This window comes from Culex pipiens, chromosome 3 (assembly GCF_016801865.2).
Source record: "Culex pipiens pallens isolate TS chromosome 3, TS_CPP_V2, whole genome shotgun sequence".
NCBI classification, from domain to species: Eukaryota; Metazoa; Arthropoda; class Insecta; order Diptera; family Culicidae; genus Culex; species Culex pipiens.
Genome location: NC_068939.1, coordinates 34,373,601 through 34,387,873, shown reverse-complemented (window position 1 = coordinate 34,387,873; position 14,273 = coordinate 34,373,601). Strand labels below are relative to the sequence as shown.

Below are 14,273 nucleotides of genomic sequence, written 5' to 3'. Positions count from 1 at the left end.
GAAAAATGATGTTTTCCAAGTCTCACCCAAACAACCCACCATTTTCTAACGTCGATATCTCAGCAACTTATGATCCGATTTACAATGTTAATACATGAAACATTTGTGAAATTTTCCGATCTTTTTGAAAACAATTTTTAAATCAAGACTAACATTTCAAATTGACCAAACATTTAGTACTACGCCCTTTTAAAATGTTAGTCTTGGTTTAAAAAATTGAAATTGAAAATATTTTTTCGAAAAGATCAGAAAATTTCACGAATGTTTCATATTTAAACATTGAAAATCGGACCTTTATTTGCTGAGATATCGACATTAGAAATTTGGGATTTGTTTGGGTGAGACTTAGAAAACATAAATTTTCCTGTTTTCAAACCATTGCATGGCAATATCTCAGCAACTAAGGGTCGTATCATCAATGTTTAAAAAAGCAAAATATAGAGAACTTTTTCAGCTTTTAAACGTTTTTTTTTCAGAATGTAGGCAAACATGTGCACTAATTAAAAAAATAAATAAAAACTGCTGATTTTTTCAAAGAAGTACAGTATTTTTTGATTGCAAATTTGATTTTAAATCGAAAAATGAAGTTGAAAAATTTTTGCGACCAATATTTCGATTTTTGCCTTCCTCACCTTACTGAGGAAAGGCTATAAAATCAATCGTAAAATGAACTTCTTAATTTGACCTCGTAGACCCACCTTTTGATTTTGACTGTATTAGTCTCATTCGATCCGTCTTGGGGTCCCATAGGTCTCTATTTAAAATCAGCAAGTTTTGTTAAGTACTTCAAAAGTTATGCTAAAAAAACGATTTTGGCGTATGTCCGGAAGATTGTAAAAATTGTGGTTTTTGCAAGAAACCCTATCAAAAGTTATTAGCACTTAAGTGTTATTAATACACTTTTTGGAGGCCGGATCTCAGATATTGTGATAAAAATATTGTCTGAATCTTCCATGTGAACTATCGTTGGATAGGTTTTTTTTTATCAGACTTGCCGATGAGCCAGAAAAATTGAAGGTCATCGAACCCTATCAAAAGAAATGAGTAATAAAGTTGGTTAAACATGTTAAGGGAATGTTGCTATTTTTACTGAATGTATTGACTTTATGAATGTGAGGAAGGCACCAACCACCTAAAGGTGGATTAAGTAACGTTTTTTTTTTGTTAAATCAGTATTGATTGAAAATTTCATAACTCGGTCAAAGATTTTTTGCACATCCTGGAAACTTCTGAAAAGTTGGCATTTTATTTCCTCTAAAACATATCGAAAAATAAATAAAATTAAAAAAAAGGGTTTTTTTTGCAAAACAAGTTTTTTTATCGTGTATCATTTTTTTCAGTGTAGTCCGCATCCATACCTACAACTTTGCTGAAGGCATCAAATCGATCAAAAAATTCGTTCAAAAGATACAGATTTTTGAATTTTCATACATCATTTTTGTATGGACAGCTGCGAAATTTGTATGGAAAATTATATGGACAAACTAATGATGCAAAATGGCTTCTTTGGGCAACTGGAGGCACCAAAAAAGTGTTAGTTGGATTAAAAAATACAAAAATTAAAATTGAAGAAAAAAAACCTATTTCGTGGAGAGCTGCTCAAAGATAAACACAAAAAGTATTTTTTTCAAAACTTTTTGCCTTCCTCACCTCAATGAGGAAAGGCTATAAAATCACTCGAAAAATGAACTTCTTTATTCGACCTCGTAGACCTACCTTCACGTATACCTATCGACTCAGAATCAAATTCTGAACAAATGTCTGTGTGTGTGTCTGGATGTGAGTCCGTGCACCCAAAAAATATGCACTCGATTATCTCCGGACTGGCTGAACCGATTTGGACCGTTTTGGTCTCATTCGATCCGTCTTGGGGTCCCACAAGACCCTAGTTAATATTATGAAGTTTAGAAAAGTACTTCAAAAGTTATGCTTAAAAAACGATTTTAGCTAAACTTCGAGAGATTGTAAAAAGGGTGGTTTTTGTAAGAAAACTCGTCATGCTATACATTTTTAGAAAGGTATTAAAAAGACCTTTCCAACGAGCCCAAAACATTGTAGATCTGACAACCCTATCAAAAGTTATTGGCAATTAAGTGTTATTTACCCGCTTTTTGTAGGCCGGATCTCATATATTTTAATGAAAACGTTGTCCGGATCTACCATGCGACCCATCGTTAGATGGGTAATCAAAAGACCTTTCCAACGAGCCCAAAACATTGAAGATCTGACAACCCTATCAAGAGTTATAAGCACTTAAGTGTTATTTACCCGCTTTTTTGAGGCCGGATCTCATATATTTTGATGAAATCGTTATCCGGAACTATCATGCGACCCTTCGTTAGATGGGTAATCAAAAGACCTTTCCAACGAGCCCAAAACATTTAAGATCTGACAACCCTATCAAGAGTTATAAGCACTTAAGTGTTATATACCCTTTTTTTTGATTCCGGATCTCATATATTTTGATGAAAACGTTGTCCGGATCTATCATGCGACCCATTGTTAGATGGGTAATCAAAAGACCTTTCCAACGAGCCCAAAACATTGAAGATCTGACAACCCTATCAAGAGTTATAAGCACTTAAGTGTTATTTACCCGCTTTTTTGAGGCCGGATCTCATATATTTTGATGAAATCGTTATCCGGAACTATCCTGCGACCCTTCGTTAGATGGGTAATCAAAAGACCTTTCCAACGAGCCCAAAACATTTAAGATCTGACAACCCTATCAAGAGTTATAAGCACTTAAGTGTTATATACCCTTTTTTTTGATTCCGGATCTCATATATTTTGATGAAAACGTTGTCCGGATCTATCATGCGACCCATCGTTAGATGGGTAATCAAAAGACCTTTCCAACGAGCCCAAAACATTGAAGATCTGACAACCCTATCAAGAGTTATAAGCACTTAAGTGTTATTTACCCGCTTTTTTGAGGCCGGATCTCATATACAGTAGTTGTTCGGTAACTGGGCTGAGAACGTAGCCCAGTCACCGAATGTTGCTCGTTAACTGGGCTGAACAAAAAATAGCGAGGGGACCACCGATGAATAATATTTTCCAGATGAAACATAAAATCAAAAGTTACTCAAATTTATTTACAAATCTTACTTTTGATATTTTTTTATTGTAACTTGAAATTAAACAAAAGCTTGAAAAAAGTTTTTTTATTTATTGAATATGATTTTTGCATCCATTAACCCTTCGGTCATTTTGGTTTGTTTTGGTTTTTTGACATTCTTCTGCTTTTAAACTGGGCCCAGTCATCGAGCCCCCAGTTAAACAACGCCCAGTTACCGAACAACTACTGTATTTAGATTAAAACGTTATCCGGATCTATCATGCGACCCTTCGTTAGATGGGTAATCAAAAGACCTTTCCGATGAGTCCAAAACATTGAAGATCTGACAACCCTATCAAGAGTTATAAGCACTCAAGTGTTATGAAAACAATGCCCGGATTCAGCATTTTATACAGTTATAGGAAATTTGGCTTACGTAAAGTTCATATTAAATGCGGTTTTGGCATAGGATTTTTTTTGTCTTTTTCATACAGTTTTATTAGTTTCACACTTCACACTTCAAGATGCACATACAAAAATGAATTTTCAAAAACTATGTTCTTCTTTGTACATTCCTTTATTTTCGTTCCGAGCAATCTGACGAGAACTTGTTTGCTTCTGGTTTATTCCATCTTGACGTACTCGCCCCACCGGCTATTTTTTTTAGTCAGCCAGCTGCGTGTTGTAGACCGTCCCGTTTCCGATCCAACCGACGGTCATATGCTTGCAAGGATTAACCTTTTTAAAATAGACCAGCTAAAACGGTTCCAAAGTACCACTTCTGTAGCAATCTTTCGGGATGAGTTTCAGGAATCGTAATCGTCAGCCGTCAGGGCCAAAGGGTGCCGGAAGAGTTCTTGCCGCGAAGCATTCTGGATTTTTAACCCAGTCAAACAACCTAAAAAAAAGGGCAAAACAAAAAAAAAATAAGCATTTCGTTGTTTTTTTTGCAAACCTAACATGCTCTTACCATGACCAATGCACAAATTTGTTTCTTTTTTCCTGGTTTCCAGACTGGAGGGGCAAGTTTCGGCTATTTATGGCCATAATTAGGGATTTTTAGAGCCAGAAATGCTCCTTCAATATTAAATATTCAAACATTGCTGACGTTCGATATATAAGCGCACACGCTAACCAGGCGATCTCAATTTTGAGATGGATGTCGCAAACCGGCTAAAAGTGAAACCACTCAACGTTGAGATGAGCAACTTGATCTCAATTTTGAGATCCAGAAGGCGATCTCAAAATTGAGATGGGTTGGGTAGGGTGAAAATCGGTTCCGGGAGGACTATGTCTGATCGAATTAAGTGAAATAAATGAAAATTTGTTAGATTGAAAAGTTTACTTTTTATTTTAAGCGTTTTTGTACCATTTTACGTGAAAAAATAAGCAAGTCTACTGCCGAGAGGACGGCCCTCCTCAACACGGTCGAGTTGCGGAAACGCGGGCTGCTGCTGGGACGCGAACAAACCACTGCCGGGAGGACGACTCTTCAGAACGCGGGCCACTGCTGGGACGTGAACTAACCACTGCTGGGAGGATGACCTTCCGGAATACAGACGAGTTGCCGAACACGGGCTGGCTGGAAAGCACACCAAACACTGCCGGGAGAACGAGCTGGAAACGGTAGAGAAAAAAAAAACATAAAATAAAAACATCGTTTGTGCTGGAGGAGCACCGGGGGCGCTTGGACCTACGCTCTACAGCATATCCGGTCGACGTGGTCGGAAGAATGTGGGTCGACGTGGTCGGAAGAATGTGGGTCGCGTTGGAAATTGGATCATTCGCTGCTGGACTTGGAGAAGAGGTTTGTCCTGGAGCCGGTGTGTAGGTCGGCGCTCCGGTGGTTTTTATTGGACGATGTCGAGGCACTGGTCGAGATCGACGTGGTCGGAGGTCCGTGCGGTTGGTTTAGCGTGGGATATCCCGCACCTGGATTTTGTTGCTGCGTTTGCTCTGCGTCGACCGCGAATTCTTTTCGCCACCACCCGCGGCGGACGCTTCGTCCGGCGTCTGTAGGATCGACGTGTTTGTCGCGCTGGCCGACGGCGACTGCATCGGATCGTCCGCGCCCCCTTCAGTGGCCTTGCATGTCCAGTTGATTATTTGCTCCTCGTTCAGATACAGGTTGGAGGCGATCACCTCGACGGTGCCCTCGCCGATCCTGACCACGTACGACACTTCGTTGGTGGTTTCGTTCCGCTTGACCTCGTCGACGAAACCGGTGTCGCCTCCGGTGAACGCGTTTACGGCGTGGCCGACGATCGGGAGCGTGTCCTTGTCGCCGATCACGATGACGTCCTTGGAGAGGGCCTTCGAGTCACCGTCCTCGAACAGCACCATGTAGTTGTTGTCTCCCTTGTGACCTTGCCTGCGTAGTACTTTCGGTTGGACCACCGCGCCATACAGCACAACCGCCCTGGTTCACTGGCGGTTCCGGCTCGGCAGGTACGGGTGTGTCCGGTTTCTGCTTCTTGGCGCTCTTCGAGGAGGCTTGCTTCGACTTCGGACTCGGTGCGGTTTCGCTTATTTCCTCGACCACCCTTTTTGGTGGTTGTTTTGGACGTCTTTGCGTTGGAACTGCTTTGGTCCAGATCCGCGTCCGAGAGCTCATCATCCTTGCTGAGCACTCGCTTGTTCTTGGTGAATTCCTCGATCATCAACGATGCCAGCGCCTTGGCCCCTCGGACGGTGTGCTTAACCTTGAATAGTGGTGCCTTCGACTGGCCTGAGATTGTCCCCGAACTGTCCGTTGCGCTTAAAGCAGCTGGAACGGGCCAAGACTTCCCACGCTACCGTTGGAGGACTGCTTTGACGAGTCAATTCCGGTCAGATCTTGGGTGGACCCGGCCAAACCGGGCGCTGCCAGCTTGTTCTCGATCACCTTCTCCACCGACAAAAACTGCAACTCCGTTCCGTCGAACCATACGCTGACCTCGGCTCGGCTTTGTGTCTTCCTTGGGCTCTTCCAGCTTCTTCTCATCGACAGCGGGCTCCGGCACCGGCTCATCCTTCTTATCCGGGACAGAATCCACTTCCTCAGGCTTCTCTTTTTTCTTCTCTTCAGGAGCAGTTTCGAGGGCTGGAGTTTCAACAGCTGGCAATTCTTCCACTTTGGAATCTGGCTCTTCAACAGGATCGGGTTCTGGTGGAGGTGCAGACACTTCTAAAGGCTTCTCTTCGGGCGCGGTCTTTTCATCCTCCTTCGATTCGGCAACAGGCTCCTTAGCACTGTCAACAACAGTCTCCTTTTCCGGCACTTTCTCTTCCTCTTTAGGCGGTTCATCCACGGTTTCCGGCTCCTTTTGCGGTTCTTCCTCTGCGTTGACGCTTTCTTCGACAGCTGGCTTATCTTCTTTCCTCTACAACAGTTTCAGATTCGGATTTCTCCTCCGGCACAGAATCCGGCATCGCCTACATTCTTCTTTTCGGCGGTCACTGTTTCCGGCTTTTTGGTGTCGTCTTCGACGTGAACCTTCTTGCTCGACGGCTCAAGCTCTTCGTCCTCGGAATGGCGCCGTTTGGCCGAACTTGCCGTTCGTCGTCTTTTCCGACACGCTAGATTCTTCCTTCTTGTCCTCCACTGCTACTGCACCGTCAAATTCCATCTTTTCCTCCAGCTATTCGTCCTCGTCAGGTTTGTCCAACCCGTGCTGGTGGTTTGTCTCCGCCGGAGAAAGATCATCTTTCTTCTTGTCCTCATCTTTCTTGGAAGAAAAGTCGTTTTCGCTGATTCTTCCGCTTCCCCATTTTCGATGGCCTCCAGCCGCTGGATCAGATCGTCGTTTTCCATGTCAACGTCGTTTGTGGCCGCCGAACTGCCGTCGCCGGTTTCCTTGGTGGTGGTGGCGCTGGCTGTCTTTGTCGAGGGTGACGAGGTGTCGATCTTCTCCAGACGCTCCAGCAGGTCGTCCTTCTCAATTGGGACAGCTTCCGGAGTGTTGGTGGTCTCCTCACCAGAGCGATGCCGCAGACTTGAGTTCTTCAGCAGCCTTCTCCTTTAATACGGCCGGATCCCTCGTTTCACCGGAACCTGCGGAATAAGACGTGATTAGAACTTGAGTTTTCCTACCCGGAACGTGCACCGTATTGCCGTTACTGGAATGGTTTGGATTTCAAGTTCTTAGCACTGTTGGTTTGGGAACGATTGCGCTGAAGTTTTGTCCGACATCTGCGAGTTGCGGTCCAGTTCCGCCCGACGAGTACTTACATTGTTGTGGTACTTTGACCAGTCACCAAATGAACAACAGTGCCGTTCCCTCCTCTAGCATCTATTCCGGCTCCGGCTTCGACGTCGATTAGAAGCACCCGCGGTTGACCGTGAAAACGGCATCAAGATTCCTCCAAGTCTTGTCCAGACACCGCAAATTGATCCGGCCCTTTGCCACCCAGAAGAACACGCCCCGCTGCCGGATGAGCTGGCCCTAGGAGACGGGTGGACTCGCCGCTGGAAGCCGTCGCCACCGCTCGGCAGATGCCGTTTTCCTCCAGCTGGTCGATGATCAGCGTTACCGGGAGCTGCACTCCGTCACTGAAAAAAACAAGAAGGTGGACCACTTTTAAGTTTTTTTCGCTTTGCACCGGAGAAGATCGTTACGGAAAGAGAACCGTAGATGAGGATAGGTCGGATAGAGAACTTGTTGAGTTCATTGTCCACTCGAACCACCCTTTTCCTTACATCCACGGTTTTCCCGATTTGATCTTCTCCGGGAACTTCTTTGTTGTTAGCTCGTTTGCACTACTCACCTGTCAAAACAGAAATGAAAATTTTGCTAAGTCCAAGCATTTCGTCACCACAAGAATGCCAAAAACAGCTAAGTGTCATCGCAAAATTGAGTTCACATTCTCCAACTCAAAATTGCGAATGTAAACAAAACAAACTGATCGCAAAAATTGAGTTGACTGAAGCGAACTACTTTTTGCGACGTTCATCTCAAAAATTGCGATCGCCTGGTAAGCGTGCATGAGCCGCTACACTGTTAAGAGCAAAGAACCAAATCAACCTAAAATCGGGTTGACTTTGATTTAAAATTCAACGCTAACATTCCAAAAAGCATCATGTACAAACCGTGCGTTTCGAGAAAAACGCATTTGAATGTTGAGCATCATTTTTCAATTCCCATTTTAATATAAAAGCAAAAGAAGATATATTAACAAATGATGAAAAACGTTTCTTTTATTGATTACCATTCATATTCAATAAAACATTATCTCCGTCATTATATTTTAGAAAAACACTGCAGTCATTGGAGGGGAAGCTTTGTTATGATTCGTTTTTATTCGCCGAATGTACATGGCGTCTTTTGCAAGTGGAGGGGAAGTTTTGATATGATTAGCTTTTCGTCGGCAAATCTACATGGCGTCTTTTTGATGATGCTTTCTTCCGTCGCAAGGTTCATGTCTGGTGTTTTTTTTTTTTTAAAAGGTCCAAAAAACCTTATTTCCAGTTTTTGCCTTTGGGGTGTTTTTTAAACCGCCTTGAGTTAGAGGTATTTAAAAAACCCCAAAAAGCAAAAACTTAAAATTTGGTTTATTTGACCTTTAAAAAAAACTCCAGATGTAATCTTTTATTTGACAGGGCTATGTAAACAGGCACTGCTGATGCCAGAGATTTTGTTTATGTTACTTAATTTAAAATCATTATTGAACAGAATTAACTGAAGAAATTGTTGATCATTTTTGGTGAGAGATATACCTGGACGTTTGTTTGCATAATATTTCCTATCTCTTTCTAGCAAAAGTTTTTTTTCTGGCAACTTCTAGCTGGTTTTTGCCTTCCTCACCTTACTGAGGAAAGGCTAAAAAATCACTCGAAAAATTAAAATCGTAATTTGACCACCCTCTTTCACGTATACATAGGGGCAGGGGGGCAGAATGGGACACCCTTGGTTTTGGGCTTTAGAATGGATTTAGACCAAATGTAAGGCAAGGGTCTTATAAAGGACGTCAAATAACATCACCACACCGAAAACGACGTTTGAATTCATTGTATTTTTCGAATTATTAGCAAAAATATAAATTTGTTGACAAAATCACGAAAATGTTGTTTATTTCGAAGTTCTTAAATAAGCTTTCTCGAAAGTTACATTGTTTGAAAAAGTTTGTTAAATGTTTATAATGTTACCAGGAGCTATTACGAAGGTAATGAAACAACAACGGAACCTTCAAATCATTTAGAGCAGGGGTGACCAAAGTACGGCCCGCGGGCCAAACGTGGCCCGCGAGGTGATATTTTGTGGCCCGCGGACCCATTTTGAATGATCATTTAAAATGGCCCGTAGACCACTTGTAAAGTGATTTTATACTTTTTCAAAAATAAGGTTTATTTGAAACTTTTATATGCTTTTTTTATTTTTTGTTAATTAAAAAAACCTATTATTTATATTGTGATCCCCACTTTAGGATACAAATAATTTGTTCAAAAAATTTTATAATTAAAACAATTTCACACGTTTCAATGTACGTGGAACTAGTAAATATCGTCAAAATGTTCATCAAACATTTTTGGAAATATTAAAAAAAAACGTTCAAGTTTGACTTAGAATTCTGTAATGGTTGCAAAAATATAAGTTTTCTTCATTAATTTGCAAGCCATAATGACCCTTTTATGAACTGACCCTCAAATTTACATTGCACTTCAGGATTCGAACGTAGATAACGAATCTGATTCACTACCAACTGATTCAGGCAGACAAACGGACGATCAAGTTTGTTGCAAATATTTTACAAAGCTTTCGGAGCAAAAAAATATTTTCAAAAAACTTTAAAAAATTAAACTTAAATGCAATCAGCTGAAATTTATTAAATATGCATTCCTTTGCATTCGAGCATGTTGGGGTTTACTAAAAATAATTTGAATTTTAGTGAATTTTCGATAAAATAAATGAATGTTTTTTCGCTAGATTGGTTTATTTTGTCGAATCTTATTTTTTTTAAATGATTGCAGTTTAACTATACGGAAGCTAAAATCATTTTCTTACAATTTTTTTCATTGAAATGTTGAAATTCTGTCTCTCAAAGATTTTTCATTAGCCACACTTTACTTATAGATATAATTACGCCGTTAGAAGAATTGTTCAACATGTAATGTAACCATTTTCGTTACATAAAAAGAAAACTTTTTTTTTTAAATTTCGGCTAAAAACTTTTTTTTTTCAAATACCTCAAACAATAAAATAAACAATACCGATAGAAAACCGTTATTTTGTGGTTTCTATTATTTTGAATTGACTTTTTTTAAAAAAACAGAAATTAAATCTTTTGAATTAAAATAGCGCAATTTATTTTTTTAAAACCTTTTTTGAAAATTTGGCCCGCAAGCTCATTTGAGCTTCAAATTTGGCCCGGCCTCCAAAAACTTTGAGCACCCCTGATTTAGAGGCTAGGCGGAAGTGTTAAATTGAAATCCACTTGGGGGCAGAAAGGATCACCGTTTTCCTGCCTTATAAAAACAATCAAAAGTTATGAAATTTGGTTAAATGGACTATGTCGCTCCTGGTAGGTTCACAAATCACGTTTAATGCAACATTTGTTGATTTTTTAGTTGTTTTGATGCTTATTTGTAAAAATAGTGTCTTATTTTAACATATTAAAACTATTTTCAAAAATGTTTGTTTTGGTAAGTGACTATTTTTATAAAAGTGGTTTAACTTCATGGAAACTATGTTAGAAAGGTCCCCTAAGTCATTTATTATCACCCTTCAACGTTTTATCTGGCAAAATGGCTTGTTTTCTAAGGTGGCCCATTCTGCCCCGCAGGGTCCATTCTGCCCCGCACCCTGGAAAAGTAGTCGAAAAACATTTTTTTTTAATTGCATAAAAAATAGTTTTAAGCTAAAAATTTTCATCAACCAAGTATACAACATTGAAGGGAACATCCCAAAGCATAAGCCTACTACACTGAATTAATAAATTTGTATGTTTTTCTATGGTTTTTGGTGCATTTTTCTTAGGCGGGCCATTGAAAAGACCTTTCTAACGAGTTCAAAACATTGTAGCTCTGACTACCCTATCAAATGTTATTAGCACTTAAGTGTTATTGGACAAGTTTTTTATCAGACCTTGCCGATGGGCCAGATATATTGAAGGTCTGAAAACCCTAACAAAAGAAATGAGTAATAAAGTTGACTTGTTAAACATGTTAAGGAGGTATGATCCTATTTTGACTGAATGTATTAACTTTATGAATGCGAGGAAGGCACCAACCACCTAAAGGTGGATTAAGTAACGTTTTTTTTGTAAAATCGTGATAATGCCTTTATGTCCCTCGGCTCTGATCAAAGTCGAGGGGGGGGGGGGGGGGGGCAAAACATATAAAAATTGAAATTACAAGCCTAGGTTTCATCATTTGGATGAAAAAAGTGTTTTAAAATGCATTTTAGGGTGGATTTTCATGGATTTTTCGATGACCGACATCGAAAGCGGCTTTCGATGCTCGTGGTTAAATTTGGTCGAAAACTCATATTTTTCGACCAAGTTAAGTGGTAAAATAGTTTAGATTGATTGTTCATGGCAGTACGAACAATAAAAACAAATACTAATTGCCGGAAAGCCCCGAAAATGTGATTTTCCGACTTTTGATTTTCGATGCACGAGCATCGTAAGATGACCGACATCGAAAGCATAGTCACTACCATGCTTTGCTAAAATGTCAGTGCATCGTAGTTCGATGCCTGTCCTGTCAGCCATATTGCTGCCGCGACACCATGGACACAAACCAAATAACGCTGTGAAATATTTCCGTGAATATTTCAAGCAGGCAAGCGTTTCAAGCGTTTTGTGGCAAACACATGAGATTTTTCCGATGCCAAAATGGCAACAATGGAATCGGCTGATGTTGATGTCGACAAAGTTTTGAAAAGAGGCGATATGCTACCTCAAATTATTTTAAAGTGGGTTTTTACGTTTTCAAATAATAACAAAGAATTTTGATTTTATTTCACAGCATGAAATGTATGTAATTCAAGGAAAATGTTGATTGCCACCTATGATACGAGTGTTTCCCATAAACATAGAACATTTTTAAACAGTACGCTAGATCAAAGTGTGTACGGTTTACCATGCACGGAAAGTTGAAAACATGGAAAAAATTAGATTTTTTTTCATATTTATTTTTATGGAATAAAGATTTAATAATTGCATCATAGTTCTGGCTGAAGGTTAGAAGGGTGGGAGAAATTAAGAAGAAAAGCAAGTAATGGAATGGAATTGATGTTATTTATGAAAGCAGGAATGTGTAGTCGTGATTGGAGTTATTGGAGTCGGGTGATTTTCGTAGCTAGAGTTGTAGCTAAAACCGTCAAATTCTTAAAAACCGAAGTGGTAGTTGACATATTTTGGACAGCCCCCAAACCAGGGCAGGTACATTCGGGTGGAAGCCCCCTCCTCCCCCCCCACCTCATTTTTGGAAGACATATGAGAGAGAGAGAGAGAAGAAGAAGAAAACAAATTCAAACAAATAAACAAATAAACAAATAAACAAATAAAGAAATAAAGAAATAAAGAAATAAAGAAATAAAGAAATGAAGAAATGAAGAAATAAAGAAATAAAGAAATAAAGAAATAAAGAAATAAAGAAAAAAGTAATAAAAAAATTAAGAAATTAAGAAATTAAGAAATTAAGAAATAAGGAAATTTAGAAATTAAGAAATTAAGAAATTGAGAAATTAAGAAATAAAGAAATAAAGAAATTAAGAAATTAAGAAATTAAGAAATTAAGAAATTCAGAAATTCAGAAATTCAGAAATTAAGAAATTAAGAAATTCAGAAATTCAGAAATTAAGAAATTAAGAAATTAAGAAATTAAGAAATTAAGAAATTAAGAAATTAAGAAATTAAGAAATTAAGAAATTAAGAAATTAAGAAATTAAGAAATTAAGAAATTAAGAAATTAAGAAATTAAGAAATTAAGAAATTAAGAAATTAAGAAATGAAGAAATGAAGAAATGAAGAAATGAAGAAATGAAGAAATTAAGAAATTATGAAATAAAGAATATAAGAATATAAGAAATTAAGAAATTAAGAAATTAAGAAATTAAGAAATTAAGAAATTAAGAAATTAAGAAATTAAGAAATTAAGAAATTAAGAAATTAAGAAATTAAGAAATTAAGAAATTAAGAAATTAAGAAATTAAGAAATTAAGAAATTAAGAAATTAAGAAATTAAGAAATTAAGAAATTAAGAAATTAAGAAATTAAGAAATTAAGAAATTAAGAAATTAAGAAATTAAGAAATTAAGAAATTAAGAAATTAAGAAATTAAGAAATTAAGAAATTAAGAAATTAAGAAATTAAGAAATTAAGAAATTAAGAAATTAAGAAATTAAGAAATTAAGAAATTAAGAAATTAGGAAATTAGGAATCAAGAAATTAAGAAATTAAGAAAGTAAAAAATTAAGAAATTAAGAAATAAGGAAATTTAGAAATTAAGAAATTTAGAAATTAAGAAACTGAGAAATTAAGACATTAAAAAATTAAGAAATAAGGAAATTTAGAAATTAAGAAATTAAGAAATTAAGAAATTAAGAAATTAAGAAATTAAGAAATTAAGAAATTAAGAAATTAAGAAATTAAGAAATTAAGAAATTCAGAAATTAAGAAATTAAGAAATTAAGAAATTAAGAAATTAAGAAATTAAGAAATTAAGAAATTAAGAAATTAAGAAATTAAGAAATTCAGAAATTAAGAAATTAAGAAATTAAGAAATTAAGAAATTAAGAAATTAAGAAATTAAGAAATTAAGAAATTAAGAAATTAAGAAATTAAGAAATTAAGAAATTAAGAAGTTAAGAAATTAGGAAATTAGGAAATTAAGAAATTAAGAAATTAAGAAATTAAGAAATTAAGAAATTAACAAATTAAGAAATTAAGAAATTAAGAAATTAAGAAATTAAGAAATTAAGAAATTAAGAAATTAAGAAATTAAGAAATTAAGAAATTAAGAAATTAAGAAATTAAGAAATTAAGAAATTAAGAAATTAAGAAATTAAGAAATTAAGAAATTAAGAAATTAAGAAATTAAGAAATTAAGAAATTAAGAAATTAAGAAATTATGAAATTAAGAAATTAAGAAATTAAGAAATTAAGAAATTAAGAAATTAAGAAATTAAGAAATTAAGAAATTAAGAAATTAAGAAATTAAGAAATTAAGAAATTAAGAAATTAAGAAATTAAGAAATTAAGAAATTAAGAAATTAAGAAATTAAGAAATTAA

General features: G+C 36.9%; 2 protein-coding genes across 2 annotated transcripts; both read right to left on the bottom strand.

Annotated features, from left to right (window-relative positions):
- Positions 1-4,426: 4,426 nt before the first annotated feature.
- Positions 4,427-5,421, bottom strand: LOC120430413 (uncharacterized). Its single transcript, XM_039595517.2, has 2 exons — positions 4,759-5,421; positions 4,427-4,678 (listed from the first exon to the last, which is right to left on the bottom strand). Exon 1 carries the CDS (start codon positions 5,402-5,404, stop codon positions 4,973-4,975), a length of 432 nt encoding a protein of 143 aa, XP_039451451.1. The 5' UTR covers positions 5,405-5,421; the 3' UTR covers positions 4,427-4,678; positions 4,759-4,972.
- A 64-nt stretch (positions 5,422-5,485) lies between these two features.
- Positions 5,486-12,462, bottom strand: LOC120430260 (E3 ubiquitin-protein ligase RNF12-B-like). The gene is made up of 7 exons (XM_039595349.1): positions 12,458-12,462; positions 7,464-7,592; positions 6,652-7,059; positions 6,480-6,606; positions 5,991-6,423; positions 5,573-5,828; positions 5,486-5,528 (listed from the first exon to the last, which is right to left on the bottom strand). Exons 1-7 carry the CDS (start codon positions 12,460-12,462, stop codon positions 5,486-5,488), a joined length of 1,401 nt encoding a protein of 466 aa, XP_039451283.1.
- Between the last annotated feature and the right edge of the window lie 1,811 nt (positions 12,463-14,273).

What these genes read in the sequence shown, in the direction of transcription:
- LOC120430413 (XM_039595517.2), bottom strand. Translation starts at nt 5,404, where the DNA reads ATGGTGCTGTTCGAGGACGGTGACTCGAAGGCCCTCTCCAAGGACGTC.
- LOC120430260 (XM_039595349.1), bottom strand. An exon ending in TGACCGCCGAAAAGAAGAAT is followed by an intron (nt 6,424 to 6,479) that starts GTAGGCGATGCC and finishes AAACTGTTGTAG; the next exon opens with AGGAAAGAAGATAAGCCAGC. An exon ending in AAAGCCGAGCCGAGGTCAGC is followed by an intron (nt 5,829 to 5,990) that starts GTATGGTTCGAC and finishes GGCCCGTTCCAG; the next exon opens with CTGCTTTAAGCGCAACGGAC.